The sequence below is a fragment of the Pseudonaja textilis genome, unplaced genomic scaffold (assembly GCF_049901715.1).
Source record: "Pseudonaja textilis isolate UNSWEBS1 unplaced genomic scaffold, rPseTex1.2 PTEXCTG41, whole genome shotgun sequence".
Classification (NCBI taxonomy): domain Eukaryota; kingdom Metazoa; phylum Chordata; class Lepidosauria; order Squamata; family Elapidae; genus Pseudonaja; species Pseudonaja textilis.
Window position 1 is genome coordinate 48,886 of NW_028262676.1, and position 22,222 is coordinate 71,107.

General features: G+C 45.5%; 2 protein-coding genes across 5 annotated transcripts in view; one reads left to right on the forward strand and one right to left on the reverse strand.

Moving 5' to 3' along the window:
• The window catches only part of LOC113453304 (uncharacterized), a 54,208-nt gene extending 35,549 nt beyond the window's left edge, over window positions 1-18,659 (reverse strand). For 2 of the 4 annotated variants that reach the window (XM_087918749.1, XM_087918747.1), the window contains exon 1: window positions 16,764-17,073. In XM_087918749.1, the coding sequence (XP_087774875.1) occupies window positions 16,764-16,776 (13 nt within the window). In that variant the 5' untranslated portion in view covers window positions 16,777-17,073. Of the gene's footprint in view, window positions 1-16,509; window positions 16,671-16,763; window positions 17,074-18,417 lie in introns of those variants that run through there. The other 2 variants (XM_087918748.1, XM_087918752.1) reach the window with 2 other exon arrangements.
• On the forward strand, window positions 3,688-16,136 carry LOC148123789 (uncharacterized). Its single transcript, XM_087918753.1, has 6 exons — window positions 3,688-3,749; window positions 4,152-4,775; window positions 5,030-5,144; window positions 5,260-5,327; window positions 7,098-7,227; window positions 9,320-16,136. The coding sequence occupies exons 2-6, from the start codon at window positions 4,362-4,364 to the stop codon at window positions 11,134-11,136; spliced, it is 2,544 nt and encodes an 847-aa protein (XP_087774879.1). The 5' UTR covers window positions 3,688-3,749; window positions 4,152-4,361; the 3' UTR covers window positions 11,137-16,136.
• Window positions 18,660-22,222: the final 3,563 nt, after the last annotated feature.

Here is a 22,222-nt window from a genome sequence, read left to right on the forward strand (position 1 = left end):
CGCCCTCCACTGTACCCCATTCCTCCGTCTTGCTGTCTGCGCTGTGCACTCCTTTCCCTGCCTCACTGCTGACCACAATCTATTGCTTTGCTGAGCTCTTTGCACCACTTCTGTTGCTTTCTCTCCCGTTGCTCTCCTCCCCTCCCCCCCCTGCTTTCCTTTTGACTTTTGCTGCTGCCGCCAAAGCCAACTCCCCACCACTGGCGCAGTTCCGGGATGTGCTGCCTCCGTGCTTGCCTTCCCGGATAGAGCCTCAATGATAGCCCTCTGTATGATATATCTGGCCATTCTTTTTCGAGTTTATTTTGCAAACTCCGTAGACAACAATAGCAGGATAAATCATCCCACACTGTAGAAATCAAATATATTTTCGTCATTATAAAGGTGTCTAAATCCAAACTTAGGAAATATGTTTGCTATATTAGTTCAACATCATAAAATTTCAAGCTTTTTGATTCTCGTCCTCCTGTATTTATTTATTTGTATTGGAGTCTTTGATTATTGCATCAGCCACAATTGAATCAATGGGACTGAATCCAGCAGAATTAGTCTAGGTAGAGGGATGATTTGTTATCCTAGGAACTAATAATCCAATATTGAGGCATTGATAATTCGTGGTGATATTTTGCTTGTGTTTTTCTCTGACAAAGTCACTTAGATCTTATTAGTATTTTTCAAGATTATTTTTTTAAAAAGGAAGAGAGGCAACACTTCAGATATATTTCAGAAAATGGCTATTTCTTATTATTTAAAGAATGCAAGTTGTGTTTTGGAAATTATCAGAGGCATTAACAGAAAGTAATGATCAAAAAATGAAGGCATAAAATGCCAAAACAAATTTTAAAAACTACTATTTTTATGTAGAAGTGGTAAATCATATTATAGAAGCCAATCAGAGTGTGTGATAATTTACAGTAGCACATCATCAGTATGTTTTATAATGTTCATTGTTTGGAAATAAGTTTTGTGGTATTGGATATTTATACTCCATTGTTCTATGATTACACTGCTAGCATAGATAATGAATTAATATTAAATCATTTAAAACATTAACAGGTGAAACAATAAAAGCAGCTAAATAGAATGCAAACTAGCTTAAGCAATCTTTTGAAAACTTGAATGAAGGAATTTTGTGCCAAAAACAATGCCAGATATCAAGTATGCCTTTAGGAAGATGATGAATCTCCAAAATGCGGTCCTAATCAACAGGCCCTTCCTGTAAACAGTTTCATCACTCCTGTCATTCATCTTCATTATATGTACAATGATCTGTTATGAAAAGGTAACAGTGCAAGATTCAGAAGAGGGCAGATAATGAGAAAGGCAAGAAAGTTCTGAAAAAAAAACCTTCTATATTTGCTTTATTGATATATTAAGGCTTTTAACATTGTCAACTACAATAAATTCTAGATATCCTTTAAAAACCGGGTTTACCACATCACCACAGCTACTTATTGAAGGAACAGAACAGAAAATTAGATACCATTAGATACTATACCATATTTAACTTGTATACCGAATATGTGACAAAAATGCTGGAGCCAAGAAGTTACAAACTGGAATGAAAAATGGAGACACTCATCAAGAATCCTTAAATATACCAGTTTAATAGCTGGAGGATTATGCTAGAGGGGCAGCCCAATACAAAGGAGAGGAGGAAGAGGACAAGAAGGGCGAGGGCATATCTGGCACTGTCCTTTTGGGGTGGACTTACAAGAGGCAGGATGCAAGCTTGGCACTGATTTTTTTACTGCCTTTCTGGGGGGCACATGATCTTTCCTTAAATCTGGATGATTTCCTGGGGGTATTTTGTAGGGTGAGTGAGACCAGCTAGTGTCTTTAAGGGGTGCAAATGGATCTAAGGATTGCTTCTCCTGGGTGTGCTCTTTCTGGGGAGCTTGAATGACCTCTCTGCTAAAGAGTTTGATTTTATGAGCAAGAGATGGCTGGTGATAGTTACCATTGCATTTGAACTATTTTAATTCTTCAAGGAGCTCGGGCAACATGCCTGACTAGTAACTCTGGCTTGCAGGTATTTTTAATCTAATGACTGGTATTAAGGACAGCTTTTTGCAAGCAAAGAAGCTTTTTATATTTTTGTACAGGTAATCCTTGATTTACAACAGTTCATTTAGTGACCAGTTACAAAGGCACTGAAAAAAGTGACTTATGACCATTTTTCACACTTTGGTTGTAGCATCGCCACGGTTACAAGAGGCCAGGTGAGAAGCACCCCTTGATGTGAGTGATGTCGAGTTGGCCATGCCCACCCAGTCACATGACCACCAAGCCATGACCACATAACCAGTTGTTAAGAAATTTGAATCCCACCCCTGGGTTCAGCCCAGAGCCAGGAGGGTCCCCGGCAGTTTCCCCTTTGATGGAGAAGTAATCCTATAGATTATATAATTAAATAAGTAATCTTATTGTTCAGAAACCACCTCCCCCAGCACTGAGGGCATAACAGGTCCTCCGGCAGCCCATTTGCAGGAAAGGAACCAAAGACAGAAGATTTGGGGGTGGAGAGGGCAATGATCCCATGTGTTGTGTGTGTGTGTGAAGGCGCCCAAGGACTCCCCAATCAACCGCCTAAGAGACCCCCAAGTTCTCGTTGGCTGTGGGGCTTCGCCTCCCCTTCTCCCATCCACTGCAGCCCTACTCCACGCCGGATGGGGGGAGGGCAAAAGGAAGTCCATACTCCCCTCTACGGCTGGCCTGAACCCCCACTTGACCTGCGGCCCCCCAAGACCGAAAAGATCCCCCTCCCACTTTCTCCGCTACGCTCTCCGCGCCGAACTACCTCCGCCATCGGGTAGTCAAGGGAGACTCTGCCCGGAGACCGATGACGCGTCAGAAGGAGAATTCCCATTCGTCCTTCCGCTTTCATGGACCCTCCAAATCCCGAAGTTAGAGGAAAACGCCCCCTCCCTCCAATTCAGACCCCCCCCATTCCGCCTCCGCGCCTTCCTCCCCTCTCTTTGGGGGCGCTTTTGGGGCGGCATCCATGGCTTTTGTTGGGCTCCCGCCGGTGGTGCTGGTGGGGGCGCTGGGCCGGATCCCCGGAAGCGAAGGGGGAAGGAGACCCCCGGTAAGGAGGGGGCTGGGGGGCGAGAGGAGAGGTGCTGGGAAGGGCCTTCAGTTCTCCTGAAGAAAGGGGCTGAGACCTCCGTAATAGGGAAAGAGGAAGCCTCCATCTCCGCGTGGTCTCCGCTCCTTCCCTTGCTCCACTTTGCCCAGCGGGATAAAAAGGGATCGCCCTTCTTTGTGACCGTGGAGGGGGAGATTTTGGGAAGCTGGCTAAACTGAAATGAGGCACATTGGGACTCCCCACTTGCCGCCCATCACCGGTGACTGGGTGGGAGTGGGATCTTCCGGGCCCCGATTCAGACCCGGATCCGGATCCCTTTCCAGTCGGTTGCCTGGAAAGAGGAGGAAAGCGAAACAAGCGAAACTGAGGCATGTTTAGACCGGAAGCCACAAACGAAGCCACCAAAAGTAGAGAAACAGAATTTTTTACATCTTCAGAAACTTCAGTTTTTCTCCGAGGCTGTGAAAGTCAGGCAGGATTTGAGCCTCGATCCCTTCTGGGAGGGAAGCGAACTCCAGGCGCTTCCCCATTGGGCCACTGGAGGGCGAACGTCACGCCTGTTTTCTCAGAGGAGGCGGGAAAGGAAGTGACATCACTGAGCTCTTGCCTCTCTAGAACGCCGCACTCACTCTCCTCAACCCCTGGAGCGCCGCGGGAGGCGGTGAGGCTGCGGGAGAGCGTGGGGAGGACGGGATATCGAGATGTGCTCCCTGTGAGGGGGGGGGTGTTTTCCCGGGTCCCATCCTCCCCAGCCGTCCAATTCAGGCGAAGGAGCGGGAGGGGAGGGGAGGGTGGGCTTGGAGGAGGCCCAGAAGGAGAGAAGTCGGTCGAGGAGTAAAGGCAGGATATGCACAGAGCTCCCCCAGGGCCCGATCTTGTCTCCAGAGAGAGGGAAGAAGTGGGAGGGGGCGTCCTCTCCAGCTGCCTCCTTCCTGGCTCTGCTCTGGGGACCCAGGGCCCTGCGGGAGGAGCCGCTCGGGGCTGCGGGCAGATTAGGGGAAGGGGGTCCACGGGCTGAATCCCCCTTTCTGATCCTGGGCGTCGGTTTTTCTCTCCCTCCCAGATCCGCAATCTCGGAGACCTCTGCAGCCTTTGCAAGCCAGGATTTCCTCTGCGTGGGGTGGCGGGGGAAGGAAGAGAGCGGAAGGACCAGCAGGGATCTACCCTGCAGCCCCAGAAATGGCCCCGTGAAGGAAGAGGCCCCCGAAGACACACACACCCTCCCCCCGAGTCCCTGGAACCCTTTGGAGCTGCTCTGCTGGAAAGAGGAAGGATGGAGAGACCCCTTTTGACCAAGGAGGGGAGGGGAAAAGGCCCCGCAGCTCTTCATCCTGGGAACTGTGAGGAGAGCTGGACCAGAACCTGGCAGAAGATCCTGCAGGAGGGAATCATCCTCCCTTCAGAAGTTCCACCCTGGACCTCCATCCAATACCGGGAGGCTGAGGGTCCCCGAGGACTTTGCAGCCGACTCCATGACTTGTGCAGGCGATGGCTGAGCCCAGGAAAGCACAGCAAAGCCCAGATGCTGGACCTGGTGGTTCTGGAGCATCTCCTGTTCCTTCTTCCCCCAGAGATGGAGGGCTGGGTGCGGGAGTGTGGAGCAGAGACCAGTTCCCAGGCGGTGGCCCTGGCGGAAGGCTTCCTCCTAAGCCAGGCGGAGGAGCAGAAGGAGCCTCTCCAGTGGCAGGTGGGAGACTTTAGGGAGCTCGAAAGGGAATAAAGAGAGTGCTTGAATGCTTCACCCCTCCTTCCCAAACATCTCCCACATTCATAATAAGTGGCAATTCTCCAGTTGTTGTAGGACGTTATTCCATTGTTTTCTCATTCAGCCACACGGATCGATATTGAGGGGTTTAAGGTTGTGTTCTGAATAGAAGAAGCTACTTTGTGTTGTGTGACCTACATTAATTCTGCTTCTTCCTTTCTTCCTCCTATTTGAAGTGCTGCACTGTGGAGATCAGAGATCCTGAGGGAAAGAAGAACCCATCAAATCCCCCTCAGGAACTATTTTTCAGGAGGATCCCTTGGGAAGATCCAAGTCAGGACACCTCAAGAGGTAATGGAAGATTTCCGATTCCCCACCTGTCTTCCCTTCGCTCTCTCTTCTCTTCTATAAAATACCTCCTCCTATTTTGTTAATTATGCATTTGGAAATTATTTATTCCTTACAGAGACACAAAGAATGGAGCTTTATGGTTTTTATTACGGAGATCAAACAGCGGTTGAACCTCCAAATCAAGTAAGAAAGGGAAAAGATACTAGATTTCTATTCTCCCTTCGGGAAGTAAAGAGGGTGTGCAGAGGGCTCTCTCGTTTTGTTTCCCCCCTTCTTTGTCCTGGATTATTTTTGTGTTGTTCTACAACATGGAGAGCAGAATAGCAGGTTCAAGTTGCTGTTGGCCAGCATAGCTTCCTCTGCTTATCTTGTTCTGCTTGGTTTTCCTCCAACTTGTAGAAGCCATTTTTTTTAAGTCCAACTTGTAGAAGCAATTTTTTAAAAGTCCTTCCAGAAATAGGAATAAATGTATCACAGTGACAGGAACTGATAGAAACCCCTCCTTTTTTTTTGGTAATTCTTTGACTCGGAGTTGTGCAAAGCTAATGAAAAACAAATACATTGCCACATTACCATTTTTAAAAAGCCTTATTTATAACCTGTAGTTCAAAAATAAGTGAATCGTATTAAAAAATAAAGCAGACTATTAAAATCCAAAGAAAGTGGCCATGTTGAGCATGTAATTATGATACTTTGGGCTAGAAAATAATTTCCAATCCTCTGATTTGTGCCTCGATTAGGAGATCAAACATTCTCGCTTTGCAAAGCCTGTGAAATGACTTTCCCAATGATTTTCTCTTTCTTTTTTTCCTTTCGGCCAATGGCTCAGACTACTAGATCAATCAATGAGACAGAGCGATAGATCAGTTGATCCAGAAGTGGGATTACTTTGCTGAAAGGCACTGAAGGTTTTGCAGAATCAATGAACTTGATAAAACTTCCCGAAATATTTCTTCAGTGAAAGCAATTTTCAGATTTGCCTATTTTCTCATCTAAAATTAGGACTTCTGTGATGCACGGCCATTTAACTTAGTGCACATCTCTGCTTTAGGAATTTGGAAACAATGGAATAGAATAACATACTGGTAGGGATCTTGGAGATCTTCTAGTCCAACCCCCTGCTAAGACAGGAAGCCCTATAACATTTCAGATAAATGGCTGTCCAAGTTCTTCATAAACACCTCCAGTGTTGGAGCACCCACAATTTCTGAAGCGTCATTCCACTGATGAATTGTTCTCACTGTCTGGAAATTTCTCTTTACTTGTAGGTTGTTTCTTTCCTTAATAGTTTCCATCTGTTGCTTCTTGGAACTCTGCTATCTTGTCTCCCCTAGTCCTTTTTTTCATGAAACTGGACATACCCAATTCCAGCAACCGTTCTTTATACGTTTTACCCTCCAGTCCACTAATAACTTTTGTTCCTCTTCTCTGCACTCTTGCTAGAGTCTCAAGATCTTTTTTTACATCAGGCAATGAAAATTGGATATAATATTCCAAGTGTGGCCTTACCAAGGCATTATAAAGTGGTACTACCACTTCATATCATCCTGATTCTATCCCTCTTAATGCGGCCTATGATTCTATTGCGGTTTTTTTGGGGTGGGGGGGCGGGGGGGGCAACTGTAGCATAGGGCTGACTCGTTTAAGTTGTCCACTAGAACTCCAAGATCCCTGTTGCACTTACTACTGTTGAGCCAGGTATCACCTATTCTATGCCAGTGCATTTGGGTTTCCTTCCCTAAATGAAGAAGCTTACATTTCTCACTGTCGATTTAGTTTTCTTAGATGGGGCCCAATCTGTCCATTCTTCTATATCTCGAGCTTATCTTCTGGAGTTTTGATATTCCTGTCCATCTAGTCTTGTGTGCAAATTTGATTTCTATCCTCTTGTCTAAATGAATGGTGAAGATGAACAGATCTTGAGAATTCTTCTGTTCTTTTTCCCGGGTTCAGGAGTGTTTGATTTCTTTCGAGGAGGTGGCTGTGTATTTCTCTGAGGAGGAATGGTCTCAGCTGGATGCTGACCAGAAAGCGCTGCATTCGGAAGTCATGCTTGAAAACCATAGGAACGTGGTCTCTCTGGGTAAGAGTTTTCTAGTCCCCAATCAGAAAGTTCAAGAAGACAGATTATAATTAGTTTTTTTTTTTTTTAATTTAAAAACCTCTAATCAGATACTGTCTCCTGGGAGGGAGAAGGAAAGGATCTGGTCTTGTCGTGCTCCAAGGAAGGAAAGAGTCCATGTCTCTTTGCTTAGATCCTTTCTGTGCCATTTCTTATTTATGTTTTTCAATATCTATTTGAACTTCTCTGTGGAGGCTGAAAAGAACGAGGTGTGCTTTTATGTGTCCTCTGGAGGTCGTGTGAGAGGATTGTGTTATCATTTGTCCCCGGGAACCTCCCCAAATTGTGTAAGAACAGAACTTTCATGTTAAGTCCGTGTATGATCACTCTCCCAATGCAATTCAACAACAAATGCCTCATGCAGTGTGATTCAGAGCATCCTAGGGTGCAAGTAATCCTCAAGTTATGACAGTTCACTTTCCGAACATTCCAATTACAACCAGCCCTCCCCCAAGTATTGAGACCCAGTCCCAAAATTATGAGTGTTGCGGCACCACAGTCATTATTCACACTTACGAATAACAGTAGAGGCGCCACATTATTCGCCCTACCTATTCCCCCATCCCATCTCGCATGGACTTACTGTATTTTTCAGAGTATAAGGTGCACTTTTTCCCTCCAAAAAAGTGAGTGGAAATGTCTGTGTGTCTTATAGAGCGAATTCAGGGCTGGTTTTGGCCTCCCAAACTCTCAGCGCATCCCATTATTGCCCTCCTTAATGTCCAGATGCACGCTGTAGGGCAAAAATGGCCCCGCTTTTGGTCTCTGGAGTACTCCGCGGGTCCCATTTTTGCCCTTCCTGGCGTCAGGGAGGCTGAGAACGGAACACGCAAAGGGTTTGGGAGGCCAAATATGGGACCGTTTTTGGCACGGAGAGTGCTTCTGGATGCCGGGTAGGGCAAAAATGAGATGTGCGGGATCCCAAACTTTTATTTTCTTGTTTTGCTTCTCTAAAGCTAGGTGCATCTTATAGTCTGAAAAATATGGTACCTTGCGACGATGTGGCGAGCCGTCGGTTCCCTTGCCTACTTCAGTGCATTTGCAGAAAAAAGAGTAGTGAGAGATCCATGAGATCAGTAGTGGGAAATTTAGCACTATTGATCTCACGTGATCTTGCACCACAGTTCTTTAGGCCTCTGTTCACTGCTAAATAAGACCTACAGCAGGTCCAGGGCAAAAGAGAGGAAAGGCCTCTTTGTTTTCAAAGAGTTTTGCCCTGGATCGCATGCAGTCCTCAGTTTTAAAACGAACACAGGTATAAAATACTGCAGTGCCCCAGTAAATCTTAAGTTTTCTCCTAATTTCTCCTTGATTGTTTCCCCTGATTATTATGAAATTCAATGGTAAAAAAAATAAGGTTCTACATATAGGCAAAAAAAATGCACAGGTACAGTATACGTGGTACCTTGCTCAATAGTAATAACTGTAAGAGGGATCTTGGAGTCCTAGTGGACAACCATTTAAATATCATCCAGTAATGTGCAGCAGCTGCCAAAAAAGCCAACACAGTTCTAGGCTGCATAAGCAGAGGGATAGAATCAAGATCACGTGAATTGTTAATACCTCTTGATAATGCCTTAGTAAGGCCACACTTGGAATACTGCATCCAATTTTGGTTGCCACGATTGTAAAAAAAGATGTTGAGACTCTAGAAAGAGTGCAGAGAAGAGCAACAATGATGTTTAGGGTACTAGAGTCTAAAACATAAAGAATGGTTGCTGGAATTGGGTATGTCTAGTTTAATGAAAACAAGGACTGGGGAGACATGCCACAAGGAAGGGGGAATCAGGCTATTCTATTCCTTAACTCAAAACTGATTCTGAGTGAGATTTGCATACATACAGATAATTGTAAAAAAAAAAGATGTTTTCTAGATCTTTTCCAAGCTTTCACGACTCACGAATATAGAAATCATCATGTCTATACCACACCACTGTAGGCATGCAACCTAATGGAATTTTGCAGAAATTCAGAAGGAAATTCACTTGACTTACTACATTGTGATCTTTTTCTCTAACGTTTTTATCATTTTCATTTCCCTTTTGCTTTGTAGGTAATAATGGGCAGGAAAATCAAGATTCCTGTGAACTGTTCCAAGTGATCAATGCAAAAGATGGAACTGAGAAGTTTGTAATTCAAATGGATTTCGAAAGCCATTACAGAAACCAGTCAAAGAATTGGAATCAGGAAAGCTCATCTTCCACTGATGCTCCGATGCAAGACTTTCTTGCCCAAGAAGAGAAAAAAAGGACAAAATATACTGGAAAAAGTGTGAAGCTAATCAAAGCTAAAGTACAAGCAAATGAACACTATTTATCTTATTACAATGAAACATTCATTCTTTCTCTTGGGAGTAACTTCCTTACATCTCAAAAAGTGATTGACACAAAAGAGAGGACTTATAAATGTTTGGAATGTGGAAAATGTTTTAGAACAAGTAGGCAACTTACTATCCATAAAAGGATCCACACAGGGGAGAAACCATATGAATGCATAGAGTGTGGAAAGACCTTTGCTCTGAGCAGTAGACTTGCTGTCCACAAGAAGATCCACACAGGAGAGAAGCCGTATAAATGCATGGAGTGTGGAAAGACCTTTGCCCAGGACAGTAATCTTAAAAGGCACAAAAAGATCCATGCAGGAGAGAAGCCATATAAATGCATGGAGTGTGGAAAGACCTTTGCTCAAAGTGTTTGTCTTATTTTCCATAGGATGATCCACACAGGGGACAAGCCGTATAAATGCATGGAGTGTGGAAAGACCTTTGCTCAAAGAGGTCATCTTATTTCCCATAAAATGATCCACACAGGGGAGAAGCCGTTTAAATGCATGGAATGTGGAAAGGCATTTACTCATGGCAGTGGATTTAGAAGACACAAAAAGATCCATTCAGGGGAGAAGCCATTTAAATGCACAGAATGTGGAAAGACCTTTGCTTATAGATGTAATCTCATTTCCCATAAGATGATCCACACAGGAGAGAAACCATATAAATGCACAGAGTGTGGAAAGACCTTTGCTCAAAAAGGTAATCTTATTTCCCATAAGATCATCCACACAGGGGAGAAACCATTTAAATGCATGGAGTGTGGAAAGACCTTCACTCAAAAATGTCATCTTGTTTCCCATAAGATGATCCACACAGGGGAGAAACTGTATAAATGCATGGAGTGTGGAAAGACCTTTGCTCGGAACAGTGATCTTAAAAGTCACAAAAAGATCCACACAGGAGAAAAACCATTTAAATGCATAGAATGTGGAAAGAATTTTGCTCAAAGAGGTAATCTTATTTCCCATAAGATGATCCACACAGGGGAGAAGCCGTTTAAATGCATGGAGTGTGGAAAGACCTTTGCTCAAAGAGGTAATCTTATTTCCCATAAGATGATCCACACAGGAGAGAAGCCACTTAAATGCATGGAGTGTGGAAAGACCTTTGCTCAGAGCAGTGGCCTTCGAGTGCACAAAAATATCCACACAGGAGAGAAACCGTATAAATGCATGGAGTGTGGAAAGACTTTTGCTCAGGACAGTGATCTTAAAAGGCACAGACGGATCCACACAGGAGAGAAACCATATAAATGCATGGAGTGTGGAAAGACTTTTGCTCAGGACAGTGATCTTAAAAGGCACAGACGGATCCACACAGGAGAGAAACCATTTAAATGCATGGAGTGTGGAAAGACCTTTGCTCAGGACAGTGTTCTTAAACGGCACAAAAAGATCCACACAGGAGAGAAACCATTTAAATGCATGGAGTGTGGAAAGACCTTTGCTCAGGACTGTTGTCTTAAAAGGCACAAAAAGATACATGCAGGAGAGAAACCATATGAATGCATGGAGTGTGAAAAGACTTACTCGGAGCAGTAGCCTTAGAAGCCACCAAAAAAATCCACTCTTTTTTCCCGTAAAAGAATCCACACAGGGGAGGAGCCATTTAATTGCATGGAATGTAGAAAGAGTTTTGCTCAGAATAGTCATCATTGTTAGGAATATAAGTCACCCAACAGTTGGGTTGGAAAATATATAAACCAGGATAGACATTTTAAACTGTCTCTTTAAGGGAATGCTAAAATTGTAATTGGGTGTGGTTCTTCAAAAGGCCATAAGATGGACCCAGAAACCTGGGCTGTTCTGTTGTTGCTGAGAGTGTTGCTATTCCTGCATTTCTCTATTGACTGTTACTGATCATTGTTATTCTTGGATTTGATGTGAGTCTATTACTGAACAGTGTTTGATACTGGACTTTGATTTTGATTATCATTGGAATGAAAACTGACTGCTTTAACCGTGAATGATTTGGACTGTTTGTTGAACTTTGCTTAACCGTTTTACTGGAAGTAAAAACCTACTTTTTACTATACAGTATATCTTTGGGCTGGTTGTTATTCTTCACCACTCTCACTACGTCTCCCTGTGCGCGCTCATTCTCCTAACAGGGAATTACCAACACTGGTTATGGGCCCAGGCCATACCAGGCTCAGATAGCTGAGAGTTAGTGTGAATATACAGTACTGTATACAGACAGCTGTTTACTGTTTACTTGTGGTTTACTCTCCTGGTAAAGATGGAACAAGTCCCTTCAACAAGTCTATCACTGATAACTCAGATGGAACAAACTGTTTACTGGTCTATGAAGTGCCATCTACTTCTGCGTAGGGAAGGGTTATGGGCTGCAGTTCAGGATCCACCGGAATGTAAATGCTTGGGACCCAGATGATGAGGATGATGTCAAGAAGCTTGCTGACTTTAAATGAAACAATGAATGAGCTCTTTGTATAATTGGACTAACACTGCGTGACCTCCATATTCATGGAGAAGAGTCTGCTGCTAGGTGTTGGGAGAATTTGAAGAAGATTTGTGTTCGTGACAGTGTAGGTGCACACATACATCTTACACATAAACTGTTTAGAGCACATCTTCTGAAAGGTGGTATGTTAGCTCATTTAAACTTCATGAAAAGAACTTTTCAAGAGCTACATGAAAAGGAACTGATATTTTCAGAGCTGCATCAAGTTTACATCATTCTTTCCTCATTGGATGAAAGTTATGATGATTACATATCTTCACTGGAAGTCCTGACCAAAGATGAACTGACATAACCGGAAGGTTGTTAGAAGAAGCAAGAAGACAACTGGACAGGGACCAACTGAGAAAGGAACAACCACAAGAAGAGAATTTGTCTTCAACTGCTTATACTGTTAGAAAATGTTTTTCTTGTGGGGCTATGGAACATATAGCTAGATTCTGTTAAGAAGGGCAAATCACAGAATACTGGTAATCACCAGAAGGCTAAGAAGAATGTTAATTTAGCTATGTCTAGCAATTCAACTGTAAACTATGATTTGTGAGTTGTTGATAGTAGAGCATCTCAATGCATTACAAAAGGTAGAGAGAGGTTTGGAAAGATGTCTACAAGTAAGCAACATGTATCATTGGCAAATGGATGGAAAATGAAAGTGTCTGGTGAAGGTACTGCATATTGTTCATGTATAAACAAGCATTTAACTATGTTATATGTACCTAAACTGAAATTTAATTTGTTATCAGTAAGGGCTTTAGTTAATATTGGTTATGTAGTAACCTTTAGGGGAGATAACTGTATAATAGAGAAAGAGGGTAAAAGTGTTACTGATAATTTAGAGAATGATTTATATGTGATACATGATGATCAGTTGAAGATGGCTAACTCGGTTTATAACAATGTTAAGCCACATGGCGAATGTATACATTTACTGCATAGACGTCTGGGGCACATTAATTTCAAAATGCTCAAACAAACTGTTGAATTGTCAGAGGGAGTAAAATTAAAACCCTGTAGCAAGTATTTAAACTGTAACGCCTGTAGCCAAGAGAAAAGCAAGCTTATTCCAGCAAACAGACTTAATGGGTTTAAGACCAAAGAACCTTTAGAGGTTGTTTTTGTTGACATAATTGGTCCTAAGAAACCCAGTTCGGGAGGTGCCTACTATTTTTGAGTATAATGGAACATTACTCAAGGTACGGTTTCTGCTATCCCATGAAAAACAAAACAGAAACATTCCAACATTTCTTTAACTGGCTAAGATTTGCTGAGAGGAAAATGAGGAGTAAAGTAATTGCTTTAGTTACTGATAATGGGACTGAGTTTGTTAACAATAGATTCCAAACAATGCTGAAATTGGCTGGTGTCGAGCATAAACGTTCTGCACCTTATAGACCACAACATAACTCGTCTGTAAAATGAAGAGGGCAAATGTTACAAGCTAATGTTATGGTGTCGAGCATAAACGTTCTGCACCTTACAGACCACAACATAACTCGTTTGTAGAATGAAGAGGGCAAATGTTACAAGCTATGGCTCGTGCTATATTATCTGGTTCAGGTTTTCCTGAAACACTGGGGTGAGGCCATAATGTGTAGTAACCATGTTTTAAGCAATGTGGTGAACACAACAACTGGAGAATTGCCATTCACTTGTTGGCATGGCAGAAAGCCAAATTTAAGTTATTTACACACATTTGGAACTCCAGCATGGGTACATATTCCCTCACAAGTAAGACTGAAAGGGCAACATAGAGCTAGGAAATTATTTTTTGTAGGTTATGAAGCCAACCATAGATTGTTTAGATTTTGGGATCCAGGCACAGCTCATGTTTACTGTAGTGCTAGTGTTAAATTTCTTGAGCATGTTGGGTGGAATAAACTGGAACAGGAATCCAGCAATGATGTTATTATTGACACCAAAGTAGTCCCTAAATATGAAATAAGTAAACCATCAATAACTATTAAAGGGAAAGAACAGGCACAAGAGGAGGAAGAAGAACAGACACAGGAGGAGGTAGAAAAACAGGAGCAGGTAGCACAGGCGAGTCAACCAGTAAGCCCTGTATTACCAACATGTTCAACCCGAGTAACACGACCACCTGATAGATATCAGGCTAGTGTTGTATGCCAAGTGAATACAGTTCCAAATAACTATAATGAACTGAAACTGTATCCTGCTAAGGATCAGGCTGCTTGGCAGGAAGCAATGGATAAGGAACTGAAATCCTTACAAAGGTTGGATGTATATGAAAATGTTAGGTCACTACCAGGTAAACATGCCATAGGGTGTAAATGGATTTATAAACTTAAGACTAGTGTGGATGGGACTGTTACCCATAAAGCCAGGTTAGTAGCACAAGGGTTCAATCAGACAGCAAACGACTATGATGAGATGTTTGTGCCTAGTCTGAAGGCTACTACATTACAAGCAGCATTAGTGTGGGCAGCGAAGGAGGAATACATTGTAAATCATTTAGATGTAGAGACGGCATATCTGCATGCATTGTTGCAACACTACATTTGAAGAAACATTTAGGTATAAAAACAAATGATAATACAACTGATTGTTGGAGATTGAAAGAGTTTATGGCTTGAAGCAATCAGGATATGAGTGGAACCAATGTATAGTTAAGGAATTAACTAAGATAGGTTTTGTAGCTGGCATGGCTGAACCATGTTTGTTCAAAAGAGAAAGTAATGGTGTAATTTCATTGTTGCTATTGTTTACTGATGACATAGGATTAAACACCAAAACTGAACAAGAAGCTACTAAAATAATATCACTGTTAGAGAAGATATTTAAGATAAAACAGTTTGGTGAAATTAAGCAATATCTTGGATTAAAGATAGATAGAACTAGGGGAGGATACAAGATCTCACAGGCAGATAAAATTAACCAATTACTAAAGAATTTTAAAATGGAACTTTGTAAACCAGCTAAAACACCAATGAGCCAAGAGTTTAGCCACAGTGATGTTCAAAGTCCTGTTTTTGATAAGAACATTTATCAGTCCTTGATTGGTAGTTTATCTTATCTCAATAATTAGTCAAAGCCAGATATAGCATACTGTGTTAACCAATTAGCAATGTTTAATGCTGAGCCAACTGAAAGGTGCTGGCAAGTTGCTAAGCATGTGTTAAGATATCTGAAACAAACAATGCATTATGCATTGTATTTGGAGCCTAAGGATGAACTGAGTTTAACTGCATATGCTGATGCAAGTTTCACTACAGACATAAATACATGTAAATCTACATCAGGTACTGTATTATTAGGAAAGGTGTTGATTGGATGGAGGTCTATTAGAAACATCTAAGTTTATCAACAATGGAGGCTGAATTCTCATGTTTATCTTTACTATGTGCAGATTTAATTTGTTATAAGAAACTATTGATATGGGAATTGATGTAACAGATTCTATTGTTATTTATGAAGACAACCAATCAGCAATACAGATGGCTTCCAATCTTGCTGTTAAGACAAGATCAAAACACACAGATTAAAGATATTTAAATGTGAGAGAATGTGTGCAAAGTAAGATGATTAAGCTGGAATACTGTATGTCAGAAAATAACATCGTAGATCATTTTACAAAAGCCTAAGGCTCAGTAAAGCATAAGGCTTGCTGTGAGGATTATGGACTTAGAATGTAAGGTTGTATATATTGTCCTACCCAAAGGGGAGATAGCTATTAGGAATGTAAGTCACCTAACAGTTGAGTTGGAAAATATATAAACCAGGATAGACATTTTAATACTGTCTCTTTAAGGAAATGCTAAAATTGTAATTGGATGTGGTTCCTCAAAAGGCCATAAGATGGAGGCAGAAACCTGGGCTATTTTGTTGTTGCTGAGAGTGTTGCCATTCCTGCATTCCTCTATTGACTGTTACTGATCATCATTATTCTTGGATTTGATGTGAGTCTATTACTGAACTGTTTTTGATACTGGACTTTGATTTGGGTTATCCCTGGAATGAAAACTGACTCCTTTAACCGTGAATGACTTAGACTGTTGAACTTTGCTTAACCGCTTTACTGGGAGTAAAAATCTACATTTTACTATACAGTGTATTTGTGTGCTGGTTGTGTATTATTCTTCACCACTCTCACTATGTCTCCCTTTGTGCGCTCATTCTCCTAATGGGGAATTACCTCAATCTTATTTCTCATAAAAGGATCCACGCTCGGGAGAAACTATATAGAAATAGCAATTCTACTTAGACTTATATACCACTCCTGGTTCCTCATTTTAGTGACCTCAAAAGGATGAAAAGCTTAATCAACCATTTGCCGGTCAGGATCGAGCACCTGGCTGTAGGCAATTAGCTTGTAGTACTGCATTCTAACCACTGACCCACCATGTCTCTATAGGAAGGAGGGGTGAAGCATTGAAACACTCTCTTTATTTCCTTCTGAGCTCCCCAAAGTCTCCTACCTGCCACTGGAGCTGCTCCTTCTGCTCTTCCGCCTGGCTCAGGAGGAAGCCTTCCGCCAGGGCCACCGCCTGAGAGCTGCAAAGTCCTCGGGGACCTTCAGCCTCCTGGTATTGGATGAAGGTCCAGGGTGGAACTTCTGAAGGGAGGAGGGTTCCTTCCTGCGGGACCTTCTGCCTGGTTCTGGTCCACCTCTCCCCATAGCTCCCAGGCTGAAGAACCGCGGAGCCTTTTCCACTCCCCTCCTTAGCCAAAGGGGGTGTCTCCATCCTTCCTCTCTCCAGCAGAGCAGCTCAAAAGTGCTCCAGGGACTCGGGGGTGTCTCCAGGGGCCTCTCCTTCACGGAACCATTTCTGAGGCTGCAGAATGGATCCCTGCTGGTCCTTCTGCTCCCTTCCTTCCTTCCTTCTTTCCTTCCCCCGCAGAGAAAATCCTGGCTTGCAAAGGCTGTCAAGGGCTCCGAGCTTCCGGATCTGGGAGGGAGAGAAAAACCGACGCCCAGGATCAGAAAGGGGGATTCAGCCCCTGGACCCCCTTCCCGAACCTGCCCAGAGCCCCAAGCGGGTCCTCCCAGCGCCAGGCCCAGCCGCCCCCCCGCCTGAGCAGGGCCGGGAAGGAGGCAGCTGTGGAGAGGCTGCTGCCCTCTGCTTCTCTCCCCCTCCGGAGACAGGACCAGGCCCTCAGGGAGCCCAGTGCGAATCCTGCCTCCTCCTCCTCCTTGCCATGCTTCTCTCCTCTCCTGCTGGGCCTCCGCCAGGCTTCCCCTCCCCTGGGCAGAGGGCAGCTGGGGAGCATGGGACCTCCCGTCCCTCACCTGTGACACGTCTGGATGTCCCCCAGCCAAACTGCCTCCTGCGTAGCCCCAGGTGTTCAGGAGAGCGAGTGTGGCATCATAGAGAGGCAAGGTTTAGTGAAGTCACTTCCTTTCCCGCCTCATCTGTGAAGACAGCCAGGAGGTTCGCCCTGCAGTGGCCCAATGGGAAAGGGCTTGGAGTTCCCTTCCCTTGGTGGAGGGGGACCCCTGGTGGATTCTGGGCAAAGGGCCAGGAGGGTAGAAAGGGCGGGAAAGAGGAGCGCATGGGAAGGGGAAGCGAGAGGGTGGGGATGATGGTGTTGGGAGTAACGGGAAAGGACCCTCTCCATGGCTCCCTGTCAGACAAAGGTTTCGACGTCTGTGCTTCTTTTCCCCCATTTATAGGAACCCAAATGCCTTGAAGGAGATTTTCCTCTTTCTTCTGTGGCGTTTCTTGAACGGTTTGATTATTATCTATAAAGTGCCTCTCTACCCGCGCCTCTTTCATTAGGTCCACTTCTATATTTATTTAAAGGAGTGGACAGAAAAGAGAAATCTTTGTGGAAATCCCTGATATATTGGAAGACGCCCCCATGTCTCCCCTCATCCTTCTTTTCCTCACAGCAGACACACCCAGTCCCAGCAACCGTTTTAAAAATACCTTTTAGCCTCCATCTTCGTTGCTCTTCTCTGCACTCTTTCTAGAGTCTCAAGACCTTATTTGTTTAATTATTATACCAAACACAAAGAAAAATAGAAATAGGAAATTAAGGGAAGGAGAAAGGGGAAAAGAAAGTCTGAGTTACAAGAGAAAAAAGGGGAAAAGAGATGTTGACTTATTTTTACCACAGTGCAAGATTTAAAAAAACAAAAAACATTCCAGCCTGACAATTCAATCTAATGGACAAAAGCAAAGTCATTTGGGGTCTTTTTCTGTTGAACCCTTTAAATGTGAAAATATCCCATTTAATGGCTGGAGAAGGAAAGCTCACAAAGGACCCTGGGTGAGTGAGGGCGGGCTCCCGCCTGAGGGGATCTGCACTCTGATTGGTTGCTGTGGGTGAAAGGGGGCGTTTCCCTTTTTCCCCGCCTTTTCTCTGGGCTGCTTGAGATTTACCTCAGGATGTTCCTGAAGCGTCTTTCAAGGAGGCGAATCGCCTTTTTCTCCCCCCCCGAAGCGAAGCGACTCCTTTCCCTGATTTAGCGGAGGGTTTTCCGGGGCTTCCCTTCGGATTGGGGGTCCCGCCAACTTCTCACTGGCTGCGTGGCTGCGTCTTCCCCCCTTATCATCCAGCGCGGCAGCTGTTCCCACAGCACAATCTTCGCATTTAATGAACACGTTTGTGTTCGTGCGTGCGCGCGCGTGTCAGGAGGAAGATAAGTTTTTCTCTGACTTTTGAGCTGGGAGGGGCCAGAACGGGCTGAAACACCAATGGAATTTATCCCTGGTGCAACGTCATCAGTCTCCGGGCAGAGTCCTTTGTGAGTTCACCTGAAGGAGGAGAGCGTTCGGAGGCAGAGAACGAAGCTGAAAGTGGGAGGGGGGGATCCCTTCAGTCTTGGGTGGCTGCCGCTCAATGGGAGGCGGGGGGGTTCATGCCAGCCTCGGAAGGGACCCTCCACTTTCTTTGGTCTCTTCAGGATTGTCATCTAGAGTTTCCTCTGTGGGAATGGAGGGGTGGACTAGATGTCCGTTTAGGTCCCCAAACTCTCCCCGTCAGGAAGTGAATCTCTCCTTGGCCAGTTTCCTTGCTTTCTTTCTCCTGCTGCCTTCTGGAGCTTTGGGAGAATAGGTTGACAGGGAGGCCCCCTCCCCCATTCAGATCAACAATCGCCCTTCTTGAACCAGAATCGACCTTCCATTTGCGGTGGGTCAGAAAACCCCTCAGTGCTGGGGGTGAAACCGGCCCTCCGGCAGCCCCCTTGCCAGGAAGGGAGCCAAAGGGAGAAGCTTTGGGAGGGCGGGGAGGGCAGTGACCCTATGTGATTGGGGGAAGGGCGCTCCCACCGGGTTTGTGTGTGTGTGTGTGTGAAGGCGCTCGAGGACTCCCGAGTCACCGGTTAAGTCAGAGAGCTCCTATTCCTCGCTGGCTGTGGGGCGTGCGCCTCCCCTTCTCTCAACTACTGCATCCTCACCCCATGGCGGATTGGGGAATGGGAGGCAAAAGGAATCCAACACTCCCCTCCAGGGCTGGCATGAAGACCCCCCTTGAGCCGCAGCCTCCCAAGACTGAAACGATCCCATCTCCCACTTTCTCGCTTCTCTCTCTGCGCTGAACTATCTTCTCTTGCGCTGAAGTCAAGGGAGACTCTGCCCGGAGACCGATGACGCTGCAGAAGGGAGGATTCTCATTGGTCCTTCAGTCTGGGAGCTGTGGGGAGAGCTGGACCAGAACCAGGCAGAAAGTCCTGCAGGAGGGAACCCTCCTCCCTTCATAAGTTCCACCCTGGACCTCCATCCGATACCGGGAGGCTGAGGGGCCCCGAGGACTTTGCAGCTCCCAGGCGGTGGCCCTGGCGGAAGGCTTCCTCCTGAGCCAGGCGGAGGAGCAGAAGGAGCAGCCGACTCCATGACTTGTGCAGGTGATGGCTGAACACAGGAAAGCACAGCAAAGCCCAGATGTTGGACCTGGTGGTTCTGGAGCGTCTCCTGGCTCTCCTGCCCCCAGAGATGGAGGGCTGGGTGCGGGAATGTGGAGCAGGGAGCAGCTCCCAGGCGGTGGCCCTGGCGGAAGGCTTCCTCCTGAGCCAGGTGGAGGAGTAGAAGGAGCAGCTCCAGTGGCAGGTGGGAGACTTTAGGGAGCTCGGAAGGGAATAACTAGAGAAAGTGTTTGAAAGCTTCACCCCTCCTTCCCAAACTTCTCCCACGTTCATAATATGTTGCAATTCACTAGATTTTGTAGGAGCCTCTGTGGCGAAGTGGTTAGAGTGCAGTATTGCAAGCTGCTTCTGCAGCCAGCTGCCTACAGTTTGGCAGTTCAAACCCCACCAGGCTCAAGGTTGACTTTCCTGGACTTTTGAGGTGGGTAAAATGAGGACCCAAATTGTTGGGGCAATATGTTGATTGGAGGGGGTGTCTGTGGGTGACCCATCCACCCCAACTTCTCACTGGCTGCGGGGCTGCCCCTACCTCTCTTGTCATCCAGTGCAGCAAATTCTTCCCGAATCTACCTATGAAATGAACACGTGTGTTTGTGTGTGAGAGAGGAGGAGGAAACTTTCTCAGACTTTTGATTTGGGAGGGGCCAGAACCAATGAGAATCCTCCCTTCTGGAGCGTCCTCTGTGTCCAGGCAGAGTCTCCCTTGACTTCACCTGGCGGAAGGGAGAAGCGGAGAAAGTGGGCGGCTGGGGATCTTTTCAGTCTTGGGGGCCTGCATTCTAGGGGGTCTTTCCTGCCAGCTCCGGAGTGGAGGATGGACTTCCTTTTGCGCCTCCCCCCCCCATGATTCTCATCCCGTCCCCCTTTCTCGGAGTGCCTGGAGGGGCAGACTAGATGCCCTTTGAGTACCCACAGTGCCCAGAGGGCCCCCAGGCTGGAGCTGTGGAGACTTCAGACGGGCAAAGAGGAGCCAGAGCTCGAGGGGTCCTTTGGGCTCCCCCCCCCCATTCATTATAGAGACAGGCAGTTCAACAATAGAAAGGCTCCCATACAAAGTTACTTTATTGGATAATATCAGGCATCCTCAAGATATAACTCACAGTTATGCTGAGATTCATCTAATGTCCAATCTTTGCATTAAGTCACATCTATAGTGTGAAAAGATGGTTATCTTCATCCCATAATGATATACCAAAGCATGATGCTTGGAGTCCAGGCTAGAATGCCCAAAAACTCCCTCTGCTCAACCAGAGGTCAATTCAGTGACCAATTAGGATTACGGATGTGACCATGTGACATGAACTACATCTCCCAAGAGGCATTAACTACATTTCCCATGAAGCATTTCCTTAAGGGGACAGCTCTCATTCCCAAACTAACAATGTATTGTCTAACCAGAACACACGCAAAATGCAACTCTCACCAAACTGGTAGTAACACCAGTTGAATCCCACCCCTGCATGGGACGCTGCAACCATTACAAGTACCTGACCAAGCACCTGATCAGGGGACTCTGGCGATGCTGCAAAGGTCATAAGTGTGAAAAAGGGTCATATGTCATTGTTTTCACTGCCGTTGTAACTTCAAATAGTCACTAAGAGAACTGTTGTTGAGGACTGCCTGTATTGAGCAAGGGGCAGAAGGCTTTGGTGTGGGGAGGGCTGACGGGGAAAGGGAGGCTCAGAGACTGGAAGGGAACCTTAGAGGTCTTCTAGTCCAACCCACTGGCCGAGGCAGGAGCCCTTATCCCACCCCTATCCAGCCTCTTCTGGAAGACCTCCAGGGACAGAGACCCCCCAATTCCAGGTGGTGGAGGGGCAGCTCCATTGATCCACCGGTTCTCCCTGCCAGGAAATCCCTCCTAATCCCTTCCAGGTCAGATCCCCCTCGGAGGCTTCGGACGATCCCATTTCCCCTCCCAGGGTGATCCACCTTCTCCAGGCTTCGGCGTCTGTCAGATGAGGAGCGATCCCTGGAGACGCTGCCCCACTCCGGGATCTGCTTCCGAGATCCCAAGTGAGTGAAGGAGATCCCCAGGGCAGAAATTGGACTCCGGTCGGTCTTCCCCTCCAGGAATGGTCGCATGTGGAGTTTCGTCCTACCCAGAGCCCAGCCAAGACCCCTGATCCCCTCTTCTCTTTCGGCCCAAGGCCAGAAATTAGGGAGGTCCCCTGTCTGAGCAACGGCTCTTCCTTGGCCCCCCTCCCCAATTCTCAGCCGAAGGACAAAGGACCCTCCCCGCAGTTTCCCCTCCGGAAATCTTCGGGGCGTTTTTGTCCACAACTCCCTCTAACTTTTGTATGTGTATCGTAGAAAACTTC

Excerpts from the sequence above, each read along its gene's own strand:
- LOC148123789 (XM_087918753.1), top strand. The coding sequence starts at position 4,362 with ATGGAGAGACCCCTTTTGACCAAGGAGGGGAGGGGAAAAGGCCCCGCA. Across the intron at positions 4,776-5,029 it reads AGGAGCCTCTCCAGTGGCAG|TGCTGCACTGTGGAGATCAG; the intron begins GTGGGAGACTTT and ends TCCTATTTGAAG. Across the intron at positions 5,328-7,097 it reads CGGTTGAACCTCCAAATCAA|GAGTGTTTGATTTCTTTCGA; the intron begins GTAAGAAAGGGA and ends TCCCGGGTTCAG.